The sequence below is a fragment of the Schistocerca cancellata genome, chromosome 3, assembly GCF_023864275.1.
Source record: "Schistocerca cancellata isolate TAMUIC-IGC-003103 chromosome 3, iqSchCanc2.1, whole genome shotgun sequence".
NCBI classification, from domain to species: Eukaryota; Metazoa; Arthropoda; class Insecta; order Orthoptera; family Acrididae; genus Schistocerca; species Schistocerca cancellata.
In genome coordinates, this window is record NC_064628.1 from 196,857,028 (window position 1) to 196,876,219 (window position 19,192).

General features: G+C 44.0%; 1 protein-coding gene across 1 annotated transcript in view; it reads left to right on the forward strand.

The window, feature by feature from the left end:
- Nucleotides 1-17,611, forward strand: part of LOC126176211 (trypsin-3-like) — a 49,995-nt gene extending 32,384 nt beyond the window's left edge. Inside the window, exon 2 of the mRNA XM_049923356.1 lies at nt 17,019-17,611. Coding sequence (XP_049779313.1) covers nt 17,019-17,384 — 366 coding nt within the window. The 3' untranslated portion in view covers nt 17,385-17,611. The remainder of the gene's footprint in view (nt 1-17,018) is intronic.
- Nucleotides 17,612-19,192: the final 1,581 nt, after the last annotated feature.

Consider the following 19,192-nt stretch of genomic DNA (forward strand, 5'->3'; position numbering starts at 1 on the left):
AACTCCTGTTGCCGCAGACTGAGATACCTGCCGAGTTCACGGAGGGTATCATCATCCCCATACCCAAACCACGCGGTGGCAGAAATCCAGGAGATTATAGACCACTCACTCTCTTGAACTGCGACTACAAGATTTTCGCGCGCATACTTGGGGCTCGCCTGCGGTCTTCACTATCTGATAGACTCCTCATAGATCAAACTTGCCTCGGCGGTAAGAGCAACGTACATACGGCGCTCAGTGACTACCGAGATATCATCGCATTAGCAGCGGCATGCCGAGTGCGTGCGGCACTCGTCGCTATTGACTTCGATCATGCATTCGACAGAGTGGATCATACCTTTTTGCATGCGGTGATGGACAGATTGGGAATCCCACAGGCCTTCATCCTAGTGATCATGCGACTGTTACACGGCGTACGATCAAGGGTCTCGGTGAATGGACGGGGCACTGACTACATTGTTATTTCAAGGTCAGTTCGTCAAGGTTGCCCCCTGTCGATATTTTTGTATGCAATGGCTTTGGAACCCTGTTTATATGGTCTCCGAAGACGGTTGGAGGGAGTGCCGTTGCCACAACTGACCTTTCATTGCCGCGCTTATGCTGACGATGTGATGCTGGTGGCACGGACAGGCGAAGAAGTACGTACGGCGTTGGCATGGATACAGCGATACGGGATGGCGGCAGGAAGCGTGCTTAATCTACAAAAATCACGATGCATGAATGTCGGTCGAGGATTACAACCGGGGGAGGAAGGGCCGCTCATCTTAGTTAAGACCGTAAAATGCCTAGGTATTACGTTCCACACGGATGTGCAGCGGACAGCAGCGGATAACTACCGACGCATATTAAAGCTGATGCGGGCAATGGTGCTGTTACAGAAACTAAGAGCGTTGGATATGATTCAGAGGGTGACTTATGTTAACGTATACCTAGCACCGAGACTCACTCACGTAGCGCATGTCCTGCCTTTAACGCGCACAATGGCATCACGCTTACAAGCAACTTTCGGAACCTACGTGAGTGTGGGACACCTGTTTAAGATCCGATACACAACGCTTACGCTACCACCTGGAGAGGGTGGACTTGGTCTAGTGAACGTATATGAAAAGGCACGGGCGTTATTCGTCAGTACGATTTTCCGACAGTGGCGCGGCCAATTTCGCAATATCTCGGGTGCGTTGGCCGATGTCCTAGCGCCCACTTCTATGCTGCCACCAGTCGATGTGGGCCATATTTCACCGAAGCTGTCACACTTCAAGTCTTTTTTTTTGGAGCTTAGCTATGTCAGAGATTCCTTCCCAACAACACGACTACCGACGACGCGAGACGTATACCATCTCTTACTGCGCCGGTGTCCCAGGAATACCCTGGAAAAGAAGTACCCAGACAAGAACTGGCGACAGATCTGGCGCGTTATACGGAACGTTTACCTCCCAACGTCGGTACGCTCAACATGGTATGTGGTGATAAATAGGAAGTTCGCAACGAATCAACGGCGGCACGCGATTCATTTGGCAGACACTCCACTATGTTTAGGCTGCGCAACAGTGGACACTGATGAACATCGTTTAGCATGTAGTGGGACGGCTCCAGTGTGGCAGTTGACACAACAGATATTGGCGTTCCTGTTACGCTCCGCCCCTCACACAATTTCATAAGACACACTTTTTTTTCCCCCAAGAATCTTATTTCCCGGTCCAAAAAACCAATGCAGTGACATGGGTGCGGGGAATGGTGGTGGGCTACGTGTATAACGAATCGGAAAAGGACAAAATTGATTTTTGGCATTTTCTCTTGGATGGGCACACGAAGCTGCAACAGCATAAGAAATATAGGCAAGACTTCGCTAATTACTTGCGACTTACATTTACCGACCCGCCGGCCAGATGGGGTGTGACGGGTGAGAGATGAGATAGACGAAGAAGCCGAGATTGAAATCGATCACACTTACGGACCCTTAGTTAATTTCGAGAAGACGACCCAGTCTTACACCAACGTCTGGAGAACGAGTCGATAGATGGCTCTCTTGCTCTATCGAACGTCGGGTCGTGAGCAGGTGTCGCCCCCGACACGAATTTCATTTCATTGCTACAGGAGCATGTTTCTTTTGTATTTGTACTATCCGCAATGTCTTCATGTCTTTCATTTGAGCATTTTCAGAGTTATTTATTTCCTTAATTAATTAATTTTCTAATTAGCCACTTTTGTCAACATATGGAATTTGTAGACACTATTTATGCGATAGTACAACAACATGTATGTCAGCAAAGGTGGTAAGCGTGACATAAAAAAAAAACAGTTGTGTTCTACAATTTTTTGTTCGGTTGCGTACCTAAAGCATATATATAAAAAAAAAAAAGTTGAAAAAAAAGCGGTAGCGTGCGTTGTTAAAAAAAAAAAAAAAGTGGTAACGTACTGACCTGAGAACCAGCGACTGTTATCGTTCGCAGTTCCAGTCTCACTCAGTGGAGCCTTTTTACCCCTTCCATGAAAGAGCTACTAACAGTCACATGAAACATCGATAAGGAAATCGCAAGAAAATACTTTCGGCTCATAGTGCTGGTCCAACACAAAGCTTTACCTCACGGCATTTCAAAGAAGTTACTTGTTAAGAAGCAATATTTAACATCTCTCGTAGTTCGTTAACAGGGACAATAGGAGCTGGGTAGGAATTCGGGTCCGTTAAAAATGTTTGCGTTATGTAATTTAAAGTTGGTATTTGCTAATTGATACTGTCTAAAATCGAGGTATATCACTCTCTGTATGCCTAATCAGGAATGACTGTTAGTTTCCGTCAGTCACCAAATCTTTGCTTAGTCTGCATGACCTGGGTTTGAATCCATATGCAGAACGAAACGGTTCGTCGTGTCATTAGAAGTTCATACACATTCCCACCTAGCTGCTCGTGAATAACTTAAATTTTTAATGTCATTTTTTGTTAAATAATAAGTACGGTATGTCACTTTGAAGAGGAAATCATGAATACGACGAACTTACTACGTGCATTACCTATCTGACGTAATAATGAGAGTGGTAACATTTCAGGTATGTCATTTATTGTAATAAATGTGAGCTCACAAGCCTTAAGGACAGTCTTACCTGTGATAAGGTGTTCTCTGATATTTGTAGTATCGTAGTATTAGGAGGAGGAGGAGGAGGAGATTAGTGTTTAACGTCCCGTCGATAACGAGGTCATTAGAGACGGAGCACAAGCTCGGGTGAGGGAAGGATGGGGAAGGAAATCGGCCGTGCCCTTTCAAAGGAACCATCCCGGCATTTGCCTGAAGCGATTTAGGGAAATCACGGAAAACCTAAATCAGGATGGCCGGAGACGGGATTGAACCGTCGTCCTCCCGAATGCGAGTCCAGTGTGCTAACCACTGCGCCACCTCGCTCGGTTCGTAGTATTACTTTACATCTCGAGTTATTGCGATACAGAGTAGTGTTTTCTAGTGGTGACTTGTTGGAACCATTTTCAATAGTCAAATGACTGTACCAAGGAGCAATTAGAGGACCTGCTAGATAGCTGCGTTATGTGGGTTGTATGCGAATCAGGCGAAATGCAATTCAGGTCGTTCGGATACTTTTGAGCACGACTGTACATGTATTGCTATGGCTGATTTAGTGTGTCTCTTGTGTGTGTGTAGGATTTTATGTTGAAATTTCGGCCTGTTTGTCCCACTTAGAATGGACCATAAGGAAACTGTAAGTACAAATTCTTCTAAATTTCGCCACTAACTTCACAAAAAGATGCACAACCAACTAAAACTCGCGTGTTTTCTTATATATTGCAGTAAAGTCTACGAAATGAAGCAGAATCTCACACATCGACATCATAACATACATAGGAATGACATAACAAACACAAAAAACGTACTTGAAAATGCGAATCATTTCCCGAAACACGTCGTGCGAAAATGAAATAAAGAAAATCGTGACTGGTAGCAAATGATTTATTTATAAACAAATAAATATCAACTGTTAGAACAAGAAAGTTTACATTAACATCGTAAACGAAATGAGGAATCAAATACGTCCGTTATTAATTGCAAAGACAGACATTCTTGATATTCGTCAATTGCAGCACCGACTACCTCCAATGGAAAACATTAGCTTGATTAAAACGTCTGCATTTTTTGGCATAGATGATGTTTTATGGCGGAGGGAATCGGCATATGCAATAAAACGATGGTTCCCATTTGAAAATACGAAGTTGAGCTCAACCACGAAGTTGGAATGGGTATTAGATGTCCCATTTAGTAATATTAACATTTCATCTAGAACATTTTTTTCGTGCGATGCGTCTTATTTAAGATATTTAGTTGTCTGAAGCTAAAATATACACTTGTGCACGTTCATCCATTTGTATAATATGTATGATTATGATACATGTTTAGATTCGTATAATCGCGTGTCATGATTGCCGATTTCTTAACCGAGTGGGGTGGCACAGTGGTTAGCACACTGGACTCGCATTCTGGAGGACGACGGTTCAAACCCGCGTCCAGGCCATCTACGTAGATTTAGGTTTTCCGTGAAATTGCTCCAGGCAAATGCTGGGGTGATTCCTTTGAAAAGTCACAGTCCGCTTCCTTCCGCATCCTTGACACAATCTGAGCTTGTGCTCCGTCTCTGATAAACTCAGTGTCGATGGGACAATAAACCCTAATCTTTCTTCCTTCTTATTTCTTGTAGACTGGAATGCTCCAAGAAACAATTTGACGATAATTTTTTATGTTATAGTTGCTTTATCTATAGAAGATTGTAATAGATTAAAGATCTCGTGGCACACCAGTGTATCGAACCGTGGTTGAGAAACGCTGTGTAAGAACATAGTGTGAAATCGTCTCTAGCTAATTATGTTGTGCATATACACTGATGGGAGTGGTGTTACACAGTGAAGCACCAGACCGATAGTTATCGAACATTGAGGCTATGTTTGTCACATAATGGATACTACACTCCTGGAAATTGAAATAAGAACACCGTGAATTCATTGTCCCAGGAAGGGGAAACTTTATTGACACATTCCTGGGGTCAGATATATCACATGATCACACTGACAGAACCACAGGCACATAGACACAGGCAACAGAGCATGCACAATGTCGGCACTAGTACAGTGTATATCCACCTTTCGCAGCAATGCAGGCTGCTATTCTCCCATGGAGACGATCGTAGAGATGCTGGATGTAGCCCTGTGGAACGGCTTGCCATGCCATTTCCACCTGGCGCCTCAGTTGGACCAGCGTTCGTGCTGGACGTGCAGACCGCGTGAGACGACGCTTCAACCAGTCCCAAACATGCTCAATGGGGGACAGATCCGGAGATCTTGCTGGCCAGGGTAGTTGACTTACACCTTCTAGAGCACGTTGGGTGGCACGGGATACATGCGGACGTGCATTGTCCTGTTGGAACAGCAAGTTCCCTTGCCGGTCTAGGAATGGTAGAACGATGGGTTCGATGACGGTTTGGATGTACCGTGCACAATTCAGTGTCCCCTCGACGATCACCAGCGGTGTACGGCCAGTGTAGGAGATCGCTCCCCACACCATGATGCCGGGTGTTGGCCCTGTGTGCCTCGGTCGTATGCAGTCCTGATTGTGGCGCTCACCTGCACGGCGCCAAACACGCATACGACCATCATTGGCACCAAGGCAGAAGCGACTCTCATCGCTGAAGACGACACGTCTCCATTCGTCCCTCCATTCACGCCTGTCGCGACACCACTGGAGGCGGGCTGCACGATGTTGGGGCGTGAGCGGAAGACGGCCTAACGGTGTGCGGGACCGTAGCCCAGCTTCATGGAGACGGTTGCGAATGGTCCTCGCCGATACCCCAGGAGCAACAGTGTCCCTGATTTGCTGGGAAGTGGCGGTGCGGTCCCCTACGGCACTGCGTAGGATCCTACGGTCTTGGCGTGCATCCGTGCGTCGCTGCGGTCCGGTCCCAGGTCGACGGGCACGTGCACCTTCGGCCGACCACTGGCGACAACATCGATGTACTGTGGAGACCTCACGCCCCACGTGTTGAGCAATTCGGCGGCACGTCCACCCGGCCTCCCGCATGCCCACTATACGCCCTCGCTCAAAGTCCGTCAACTGCACATACGGTTCACGTCCACGCTGTCGCGGCATGCTACCAGTGTTAAAGACTGCGATGGAGCTCCGTATGCCACGGCAAACTGGCTGACACTGACGGCGGCGGTGCACAAATGCTGCGCAGCTAGCGCCATTCGACGGCCAACACCGCGGTTCCTGGTGTGTCCGCTGTGCCGTGCGTGTGATCATTGCTTGTACAGCCCTCTCGCAGTGTCCGGAGCAAGTATGGTGGGTCTGACACACCGGTGTCAATGTGTTCTTTTTTCCATTTCCAGGAGTGTAAATGATTAAACTTTTATTTTATTCGGAAAGGATGTCCAACATCGGTATCAGTACATGCTCTGACATTCATGGACACAAAAAATGTATTGATGATGGAACAAAAGCAAACACCCTCAAAATATCGCCATGAGAAAAGTTCTTGCTAAACCTGAAACATAATGCGTCAGTTCATGGATATTACTGCCTGGTACTCGTTATGAAAGCGATTTGAGCTTCTCGAGCTACTCAGAGTAGGCCAGGAATATTATATCATGTGCTGAGAAGCGTGGAGCCGAATCTATTTCTTTGACTTTGTTAATGTTTGTCGTTGTGGTTAGATCTATACGGATGTGAATGTGCACTTTATGGTGTGTACGTTATAAAGGAAGGATGTCCATGTTGTTGTAACGAAACAATGCTCTTAAGTTTATTGTGGAGGGCATATCTCAACAAACGTATGTACATGTCTGCCATTACAATGATGTATTCGTATTGACATTGAGCAGAATGTAATTTCGACTGAAAATAAATCACTGAGGTGAGTTTTGGTAGCTTCTAGATGATACCGCTGAAGCATTTCAGACTCTGCACACGTATTTCAATGAACAGCAAATCACCATCTCTTTCTTCAGTAGAGTTTGACGTAGTTAAGACTTTGAGTCTATCATTTCTTATATATGCGCCGACATCCCCACGGCTCTTGTTTGGTCTGCCTACCCTGATAAATGTACGTCCTGGAAGATGAACAACTGCAGAGAATGACTGCTGTGGCCACGTTTCGGACAAGAGGATTAAGTGGATGTTAAATCGGTGGAAGAGGACTGTCAATTCTTTGTAATGTGCTGCTAAGGATTGGATGCTAGAAAACGCTACTAACACCTCTCACCCATTCAGCCGAGCGGCCTGCAGGAGTCTTTTTGACAGGTTCGCCATTTCGGTCGCCGTTATCTGTGGTGAAGGGCTGCGACTGGCATTTCAGGGGAGTAACATTACTCGGAGGTTGTCAAGATTTTCCACGCCCTATTGGTTGTCACTGAAGGGCGCTGAATGAAAGGAGATAATAAGGTTAAGATTTTCTGGTACTACGGAGGTATGGGAAATAGGGAAGGAGTATTCGTTGTGAGGAATTATGCCAAGATAGTGTCGACCTTGAGACAATTTACCTTCTTCCTTTAGGACGAAACGTAACTAGTGTATGTAGGGCTCAGGATGGAAAGAAAAAGAGGGATACTTTACAAGGCCGCTGCTGCCAGCAGAGAAATATAAGTTTAACTAGCGCATTATCTAAAATTAACTTGGTTTTGTTTTCTGTTATTGATAGTTTAAACCAAGAAGGTGGATGAGTAATGAACCCAAGGAAAATAGCATAATTTCAGTGCTACCATTACAAACGAGGTACAGAATTTTTGGGCAAATGAAAAATAGTGTTAGCAGTAACTAAAATTAAATAATAGTTACAGCTACTGTTAAAAATACAAAGATAATTGCAGAGTTAATATAATTACAAGAACATTAGGTGAAGACAGAAATATGAAGATAATTACAGTGTTAACACAATAACAGGATAGAATTTAAAAGTATGTGAGATATAACACTGTTACTATTAAACCAAAGGAAGTGGTGTTAATTTGGATAAGTATGAGTCAGCATACGCCACTGGTGTAGAAATGCAGGAGTATTAGTTCGACAGTTCCGTAGCGTTCGGCGAAGGTGTCTCTAACGTAAAACTTTTCATTTCCATTAATATATAAAGGTTGTTTGCCTTTTATAGGTACAAGGGAAAGGGTGAGTAGAGGGCAATGAAACAAGTGAATAACCTTAACAAACACAGGTCCAATGATCCGTAGTACTGAATGCACTTGAGGACAGGTGAAGTACAAGTGTTCCACGTTGACACAGTTCGTGTAAAGGTAGACATCAGACTTTCCTCTTTAATACCATGCATTTTCTGAAAGCGTTGACAATAAGCCTCAATGTGTTCCCAGAGTTCATCGACACTAGCAACAGGTCTAAAATACAAAAAATACAATCACACATAAAAGAATCAAAAGGAATCAAGATTGGGGATCTGGGAAGCTGTGATGTAGGCAAGGCATGATTGATACATTTGTTGTCGAAGTTTCGTGCTATGTATTCATGAACATCCACATGTAACTGTAACCAGTGCACCATCATACATTACCACATACGCCTCCTTTCACCACAATGAACATCATATAAACATCATTAAAAATGTTGTAATACTGGAATGACTGCACTTGTTAATACATCTTATCAGGGAGACCACTGGTATTATACATATGAAGTGTGTTGGGGTTACAGGTGCAGATATTTTTCTTACTGGCTGACGACAGTGTACTGAATAATATTACATTAGTATTTCTTTCATTTGAGGGCTAATAATTATAGCTGTTAGATGATGATGATGTTTGGTTTGTGGGGCGCTCAACTGCACGGCCATTAGTGACTGTGCCGGCCGGAGTGGCCGAGCGGTTCTAGGCCCTACAGTCTGGAACCGCGCCACCGCTACGGTTGCAGGTTCGAATACTGCCTCGGGCATGGATGTGTGTGATGTCCTTAGGTTAGTTAGGTTTAAGTAGTTCTAGGGGCTGATGACCTCAGCAGTTAAGTCACGTAGTGCTCAGAGCCAGCCATTAGTGACTGTACACATTCCCAATCTGTACACAGTCCAGTCTAGCCATTTACATGAATGATGATGGAATGATGAAGCCAACACGAACACCCAGTCCCCGGGCAGAGAAAATCCCCATCTCGGCCGGGAATCGAACCCGGGACCCCGTGATCCAGAGGGGGCAACGCTATCCACTGGACGACGAGCTGTGGACTATAGCTGTTAGAAGTCGTGTGTTAGTAGGACACCTAGTACTTCCAAGTACATGTAGCAAGAGCAAGCCGTTAATGCTTATTTTCCGTTGAGAGCAGCTGAGATGTTGTACTGTGAACACATGAACAGAAAATGGTTAGTCTAAAGTGACAGGTGTAGTCCACTTAGTGGTGCAGTTACAACTAGACAGAAAACAGCAGGTAGTTAACTATGTAACGTGTTTTCAGAAAGACTGATAGACGCAGAGGAAAAACAATTTACAAGTTGAAGTGGCTACATATTAAGTTAGGAATGATCACAATATTTGCACTCACTACATTTAAACGCCTGACATCCTGTACATATATACAAAGTGTTCCTTGTAACTGAAGACATTGAAAATCTCGAAAACTACACATCGGACCAAAAAAAGGCAAAATTCCAATTTGTTTGTCTCGGAGGGGGACATCGAACGTTACTACAATCCGTCCGCCACCCCACCCCATGCATGAGTGATGGGGAGAAACTTTGAAATCTTCAGTGGGAACACCCTTTTTTATTGCAGATTAGGCTTCTGTGGCAAAATCTACATACGTTTTGTCTGAAGCATTTTCTTCGTTTCGCCTCAGATGGCGCTGTAATAGGCGGAATAGAAATGGGAACACAATCATAATTTACGACATGCTACTCCATGGCCCTTGAATATCCAATGCACGTTGGATTCCGTCTCCATGCTGCGAGGGCAGTAGAGGCCAGTGTTTAATATCTTCGCATAGTTCTGTTCCTCCGACATATCAAACAGGCAACTGCTCGACGCGCCACCGACACCATGTAGTGAACTATGACGTACGCTACGTGATCGGAAGTATCCGTACACCTGGCTGAAGATGACTTACAAGTTCGGGGCGCCCTCCATCGGTAACGCTGGAATTCAATATGGTGTTGGCGCACCCTTAACCTTGATGACAGCTTCCGCTCTCGCAGGCGTACGTTCAATCAGGTGCTGGAAAGTTTCTTGGGGAATGACAGCCCATTCTTCACGGAGTGCTGCACTGGGGAGATGTATCGATGTCCTGAGTCCTGGTACGAAGTCGGCGTTTCAAAACATCTCAAAGGCGTTCTTTAGGATTCAGGTCAGGACTCTGTGCAGGCCCGTCCATTACAGGGATGTTATTGCCGTATAACCACTCCGCCACAGGCCGTGCATTATGAACAGGTGCTCCATCGTGTTAAAAGATGCAATCGCCATCCCAGAATTGCTCTTCAACAGTGGGAAGCAAGAAGGTGCTTAAAATATCAAAGCAGGCCTGTGCTGTGATAGTTCCACGTAAAACAACAAGGGGTGCTAGCACCATCCATGAAAAACACGACCACACCATAACACTACCGCCTCCGAATTTTACTGTTGGCACTTCACACGCTGGCAGATGACGTTCAGCGGGCAATCGCCACACCCACACCCTGTATCGAATCGACACATTGTGTACCGTGATTCGTCACTCCACACAACGTTTTTCCACTGTTCAATCGTCCAGTGCTTACGTTCCTTACACCGAGCGAGGCGTCGTTTGGCATTTACCGGCGTGATGTGTGGATTATGAGCACCCGCTCGACCATGAAATCCAAGTTTTCTCACCTCCGACCTTACTGTCACAGTACTTGCAGTGGATCCTGATGTATTTTGGAATTCCTTTGTGATGATCTGGATAGATATCTGCCTATTACACATTACGACCCTATGCAACTATCGGCGATCTCTGTCGGTCAATAGACGAGGTCGGGCTGTAAGTTTTGTGCTATAAGTGTCCCTTCACGTTTCCACTGCCCTATCACATTGGAAACAGTGCACCTAGGGATGTTTAGGAGTGTGGAAATCTCTCCTACAGACGTATGGCACAAGTGACACCCATGTTCGAAGTCCGTGAGTTCTGCAGAGCGCCCCATTCTGCTCTCTCACGATGTCTAATGACTACTTAGGTCGCTGATATGGAGTACCCGGCAGTAGGTGGCAACAGAATGGACCTAATATGAAAAACGTACGTTTTTGGGGGTTTCCGGGTAGTTTTGGTCACAAAGTGTATCAAACAGGCACTGCACTGAACCTATCATTTGGAGAACAGACGTGCCAGTGGACGATGAATGTTGCAATCACAGAAAAAAAACCGGAATAATCCTGATTTACGAAGAACCTAGAAAAACTGCTGAAGTTGCGGTCACCTTGTATGCCAAGAGTTTTCTAGGGAAAAGTCGCTCTCGTTCGTTCTTTTACAAGGTTGTGGACGCGTTTATGTCTGATGCCAGCGTACAGACTGGTAAAAAGGAAACGAAACGTGTTACAGGAGATGCTAATGAAATGGCTGCACTAGCGGCAGTGCACGACAACCCACGGATAAGCGCGCGGCAATTATACTGCGATTTCTGAATGTTCATAGATAGTATTGTAACAATACTGCATCGTCATAAGTATTATCCATCCCACGTGTTACTGAATCAAGAACTTCATGGCTCTGATTTCCATAACCGGGTAGTGTTTTGTGAATGGGCACGTCAGTAAAATGCAAATGACCCCCACGGTCTTTGCTGAGGTACTATTTTCCGATGAGTCTACATTCGCAAACCATGGTACCACTAACCGGCATAACATGGATTACTGGAGAGTAGACAATCCCCATTGGTTACGGAAAGTTGGTCATCAACGTCCTTGGTCGGTTAATATATGGTGTGACATCATGGAGAACAAACTCAATGGACCGTTTTTTATCGATGGCACGTTGAATGCGAGCAAGCATCGAACGTTTATGGAACAGGGACTACCGGTAGTAAGCAGGATGCTGCCGTGGACGTTCGACAACGCATGTGATTTTAGTATGACGGTTGCCCAAAGCAATACGCAATTGAAGCACGGGAGGTATTAGACTGTTTTTACATTGGTCGGTGGATCGGCAGATGTGGTACTACTAATTGGTCCGCTAGGTTGCCGATTTGACATCGCCGGATTTATTTCTGTGGGGCTATTTAAAAGATAAGGTGTAATAGCAAGTGTCAACAGCTCGTGAAGAGATGGTCCTGCACCAGAACCGCCTGTGCTGATATTCCCGCAGATATGCTTCTGTCTGATGTACGGCCATTTGAAGAGCGGATCAAGAAGTGTACTGAAGTTGGCGGTATTACTTTTGAACATTGGCTCTAATTGAAAAGCTTTAGTATTGTAGATCTAAGAGAGCCCAATGCAACCACGTTTCGCTCTTCAAGATCGTATTTGCAGTTCTGGTGGAACAGAATTATTTAGAATATTGGATTTATACATTTTAAATAAGAAACAGACTGCTTTCTTATGCTAATTAGTACTGTAATACGAAACCGTTGCGCCAGTCTTAAGTCACATTCCAGACTGATGCAGCTAAGGGTGTACTTACAAAAACGCAGTAGTGGAGAAAAATTAAAGTTAAAACAGATAATCACTCATGGCTAGATGAGGTTGTACCAAAACGCCAACTAGAAGGTAAACGACGGACATCTAAGTGTGATTCAAAAGTTAAGTATGATAACGGTACAGCTTTTGTTTATGCCACAAGCTTTAAGAAAGGTGTGGCATGTCCAACGTCTGCTGCAATACACGGTTGCAGTCACTGGTGGACGGACGTTTCGACAGACTGAAGAGAATCCTTCCATATCGCTGCAGAAGCTGTCACAAAGCAATATTTTAAATCCTCTTGGGTCGGTGGAAGTCGTGCATAGTTTTTATCCTAGCGTTTACCCCAGAGAAAAAAGGTCGCTGGTGCCAAATCAGGCGAACGTGCAGACCAACTGATAACGCCTTCACACCCAAGCCAGCATAGGTGGGCGCTTACCCGGTCACAAGTGAGTAATGACTCGGTCACCCATTATGCTGTGTTTCAAGTGGTGTCTTCTGTAAGAGACCTGGTAGCTCTTCACCAAGAAACTGTGCGTATCTTTTACGCATTCAGATTTCTTCAGTGAAGTGAGGACCAATCATGTAGTCTTCAATAATCCCTCACCAAGCGTTTACACGTCACTGCCTCTAATTCATTTGTTCAGTATCCTGTTTAGTTTTCCAGCAAACAATCTAACAATTACTAGCAGAGCAACCCTTAGTTTCCGAATGATTTTCGTAATCAAAGTCCATATCTCACTGCAGTAAGTCAAAAAATCTTCTGACTGAAGTTTCCAGTTTCAGATACGTTGGAAGCTTAATTCTGAGAAATACACAGTGTCAGTTTTACTGTTCCCTTTATTTACTGTGTGTCCACTTCTCATTTTCAACTCTTATCAGTAATTAATTAAATTAGGATCAGATTTCCTAATTTGGAATATCAACGGGTAAATACTTGAATTCAAACACAATTTTCAGTAAATGAAAGAATTCCTTCAGGTAACAAAAAAGTCAAGCCAAAATACGATTCCTCAGTTTTCGACGACAATGCACTGGAAGTAGGCTTTGATAGTACGGAAGTGGCAACATTGTAGTGAATAGTTTGTGGTGAGTATCTGTTATTATCAAAAGCGCCTGATGGATGCTGACTAAACCTGCTACAACTGATATAAGTGAAACTAGATCCTCTGTTCTTGCAGAAATGACAACAAAAATGAAAACCCAAATAAACTTTCTACATGACTTATGATACGCCTTAAAGTTACAAACTTTTCATTGATTCACTAATTATTAGTTTAATAAAATACCTGCAAACCACAGAAGTTTATTAGTTCACTCATTAAGTAACATAAGAATCAGTTATGAAATTTTAAATGTCTGTTATTTACTTTAAATTTTAGTTAGGTTCTAAACTTTCTTAAGTTGACATATTTTCCCGTTCGCGGATGTTGATCTCAAAAAGGTTGGGAACCTCTTGTTTTCAACAATGCCTGCGAGAAACTAGGATGTCCACAGCTGGGAGGGTTGATTGTGGAGCTCGACTTTGAAGAGGGCATTCGTCGTCACGTAGAAGAAAATGCAACGACGAGTGCTCGAGACATTATCCACGTTGTTGTTGTTGTTGTTGTCTTCAGTCCTGAGACTGGTTTGATGCAGCTCTCCATGCTACTCTATCCTGTGCAAGCTTCTTCATCTCCCAGTACCTACTGCAACCTACATCCTTCTGAATCTGCTTAGTGTATTCATCTCTTGGTCTCCCCCTACGATTTTTACCCTCCACGCTGCCTTCCAATACTAAATTGGTGATCCCTTGATGCCTCAGAACATGTCCTACCAACCGATCTCTTCTTCTGGTCAAGTTGTGCCACAAACTTCTCTTCTCCCCAATCCTATTCAATACTTCCTCATTAGTTATGTGATCTACCCATCTAATCTTCAGCATTCTTCAGTAGCACCACATTTCAAAAGCTTCTATTCTCTTCTTGTCCAAACTATTTACCGTCCATGTTTCACTTCCATACATGGCTACACTCCATACAAATACTTTCAGAAATGACTTCCTGACACTTAAATCTATACTCGATGTTAACAAATTTCTCATCTTGAGAAACGCTTTCCTTGCCATTGCCAGTCTACATTTTATATCCTCTCTACTTCGACCATCATCAGTTATTTTGCTCCCCAAATAGCAAAACTCCTTTACTACTTTAAGTGTCTCATTTCCTAATCTAATACCCTCAGCATCACCCGACTTAATTCGACTACATTCCATTATCCTCGTTTTGCTTTTGTTGATGTTCATCTTATATCCTCCCTTCAAGACACCATCCATTCCGTTCAACTGCTCTTCCAAGTCCTTTGCTGTCTCTAACAGAATTACAATGTCATCGGCGAACCTCAAAGTTTTTATTTCTTCTCCATGGATTTTAATACCTACTCCAAATTTTTCTTTTGTTTCCCTTACTGCTTGCTCAATATACAGACTGAATAACATTGGGGAGAGGCTACAACCTTGTCTCACTCCCTTCCCAACCGCTGCTTCCCTCTCATACCCCTCGACTCTTATAACTGCCATCTGGTTTCTGTACAAATTGTAAATAGCCTTTCGCTCCCTGTATTTTACCCCTGCCACCTTTAGAATTTGAAAGAGAGTATTCCAGTCAACATTGTCAAAAGCTTTCTCTAAGTCTACAAATGCTAGAAACGTAGGTTTGCCTTTCCTTAATCTTTCTTCTAAGATAAGTCGTAAGGTCAGTATTGCCTCACGTGTTCCAGTATTTCTACGGAATCGAAACTGATCTTCCCCGAGGTCGGCTTCTACTGACATTATCCATGCCATGGGTTAATTCAGAGCTGCTGTGTGTGTACCGTGAACCGAGGGATTTGAAAGTGATCCGATATTCAAACTTATTTTACATCAAAACCACAAATTTTCGGACATTGATTGCTTATCAAAACATCATCTGCTAAGTTCCTTCGTAATAGGAATTGTCTGTCAACCTAAGAGTTCTCAGGCGTACTTTCTATGATGTTTTGACAGATATGTGCAATTTACTTTTTGCAGTGTGTAACTGGAGCCAGTCCAAAGAAAAGTTTCTTATCAGGACTTTCAAGCGACGCCCGGAGTCGACGGATAGTGTTGGGTTGTTTCCTATTAAAAATGAAATGATTTTTAAAGCGGCGTTTTACTTGGCCATTCGAGAGAGTGATCGAAAATTAGTACGATATTCGTTCTATCGGTATAAATTAAAAGGGACAGCAAAAAACGAGAAATAATCAGCATTCCGACAACGACCGCACCACCCTGGCCTGCACTGACTGCTAGCACCATGCAGCAGCGGTGTTCAGTCGTTTCTGGAGTACTGGTCATTTTTCTCGTTTTATCCCAATTTGTCGATTTCTACCGATAACCCGACTATCGCACTAGATTAATATGGGATCGCACTGTCGACCCAGCAGGTAAAATCTCTCTTTAAAAATGATTTGGTTTGTAGTGAGAAACAAACCGACGCTTTCCGCCGGCACTGTGTGTCGCATGAAAAGACGCGATGAGTTGTTTTTGTTTGGGCTGATTCCAATTGAACATTACAAAAACGAAATTGCAAATATCTGCCCAAACACCACAGGAAACGTGCCTGACGACTGTTATTCTGTATGTATGCAGAGTGTTTCAAAGACTTTGTGACAGACTTCTGGGGTGGTAGTTCACGTTAAAGGAACGACCTTTGTTAGAGAGAAAATTTTCACTGATACTTCCTGGCGATACTAGGCGTCATTTAAGACTTGTAACGTCGCTAGAGGCGTTCGTATGCAATTCGTGTTGCCTATCGTCCCGTCACCTGCTCTGTGTGGCTGAGCCACTTCAAGTTCCTGATTCGCTTCTCGATTCCTTGTTGAAAACCACCGTATCAGTTTACTGGGGTAGGTACTGTGCTGCACGGCTGGTTAGTAGACCCTGCTAATTCAGTGAAATCTGATCGTCCCAGGGCGGGCGAATACTAAAGAACACATAGCGTCACCGAGAATCGTTAAATGAACATTTCGTCTCTAACAAACGTTACCGCGGGAGGTGGCCCAACAGTCAGCACACCGGGGAGTGGTTCTAGTCTGTGTCCGGCCATGCAGTTTTATAGGTTTCCCATGATTTCCATAAATCGCTTCAGGCAAATGCTGGGGTGGCTGCTTCGAATGGGCGCGGCCAGTATTTTTGTGCTCCATCTCTAAGACCTCCATGTCGACAGGACGTTAAACCTCACTCTCTCTTCCTCCCTTTCTAGCGAAATTTGTTCCCCCATTACGTGATCTATCATCCCTAGACGTTGGCCGTAGACTCTTTGGAACACACACACACACACACACACACACACACACACACACACGCATTTTATTCATGGTTATCTGATCACAGAAACACTGTTGACACCTTCGTCGTTTGCAGGCGGTGAGCCTGGCAACGTCGGAACTCGAGGCCGGCAGTTCTGCGACCGTCACCGGATGGGGCAGCGTGGCTTCTGGAGAGGACGCGTCCGAACAGCTCCGCGCTGTCACCGTGTCCATCGTGGCACGCTCCACGTGCAGAGAGAAGTTGGGGTCCGGCGTCACGGAGAACGTGGTGTGCGCAGGCGACGCCGACGGCGACAACGTGGCGTGCGACGGCGACGACGGCGGGCCGCTCGTCGTGGGCTCCACGCAGTACGGCGTCGTTTCCTGGGGCCGGGGCTGTGGTGTGCCTGGATACCCAGGGGCCTACACCAACGTCGCCGCCCTCCACGACTGGATCACTACGGCAACGGGTGTTTTCTAATTACTGATTGACGTTCTTGTTATTATAAAATAACTAAATCAAAATAAAAAATTGATTTGTGTACCTTTTTTAATGGACAATATCACTTCAGATTCCAGAGAAATGTAGGATCATCCATAAGGACACAGCATGTGGACAAGAGCATCCATATTAAGGGTATACGGAACGCCCTATGCTTACAATGTTAAATTGAGCTAAAAGTTAGGAACATTTTCTCATTTGTTATTTGGGCGATACTCTTGATTTTTTCACAGAACGCAGAGATATGTTCTGCTTTTATGCTGAATTATTAATTTTGAAAAAATAATGTACAGTTTTTCAGATATTTTATTTTTTGTAAATGTTAAAAAAAGTTATACATTTTAACAAGTATTTTAAAATTTACATCCATTAATACAAAATAGTTCCACATATCTTTTAATTCAGATATATTAGAAGGTCTTAAGGAACAACTACAGAAAATTTCATCTTTCTACTATAAATAGGCTCTGAGAAAATGTACCTTATACACAAAAAAACTAAAGTTACAGGAAATTAGCTTCAAAGTTTTTACTTCAGTATAAGCCTGCTCCATAGCTTGTATCATCAGAATCGTCCAACAGCTTCCTCGTGATGGCTCTGCTATGCTGTCTAGCCATCTTTGAATATACTTTTATGGCATTATCTGAAGACCTGAGCCGTTCCTTGTCCAAATAAAGCATAGCTGCGGCAGTTCGTAGTCCTACACAGAGCCCCAACTTCTGCAGAACTTTGCACTTTGTTATATTGCCCTCATTGAATGATGAAACAGCATCATAAACGCCAAAGTGAAGTGTGTTTATACCCACAAACACAGTTTTAGGTAGTCTATTCCATATCACATGGTTCACACACTCATTAGGATTTTGAGTCCGGCCATGAAGACATTTCTTTAGTAGACTAATATCTACGAGGTCTCGGAATATTGCTTTTATTTAATCCATTATGGCAGCTGGCAGGTTATGAGGGTGACTGTATTTTTTCTTAGTTACCTTGCCTCTGTTGTACTTGCACCAACTATCGTCTCCTTTCGGACACAGCCCATGTTGGAGATTCTCATTGTTTGAAGCTGTATGAAAGAGCCCAGACTGCTCTTCTCATTAATTCTGCATCTGCTGTATTCTGTCTTATTGTTAGACCATAGCACTTCTGAATATGATCTATTGTAGCATCTGTCAGTCTATTTTTCCCATATAAAGTTTTTCCATCGCTCAGTTTCTTGCCTTTCATGCTAGCCTTGAGCCGTCGAAGTCTTGATCCCATCCTTTTCTGAACATGGCCAACACACTCCAGTTTGGAAATTTTCACATCGTTACCATAGGGCCTCAGTTCCTCAATTTCTTTGAAAGCCTTTGAGTCACCATCTCCAAGATAATTTACGTATCTAACGTTGTACCATTTTACTGAGCGTTGATAAATACTTCTTACACCAGCAATTTCCATACCACCACTCAACCCATAGTAATTTGCCATGCACTCCTCTTCATGTTTATTTTTCATTTTCTCCTTGCATCTGCAATGCTTGGAAAGTATTGCTACATCAACTACCTTACCAGTGTCCACACTTGTATCTGTTACTACACCATTCAGAGATGTGTGGCCTCTCTTCTGCCAGCTTCCATCAAAAGCTATGGACAAGTCTCTGCTATTATTATTTTCAACAACTGCTTCCTCAACAGCACCTTTCATGTTTTCCTGTGCCACATCTTCTACAGCAGAGCCTATTGCAATTATGTGTTTGTTAAATTTTGAAGGTGGAGGAGGGAGGTTCATCACACCACACAACATGG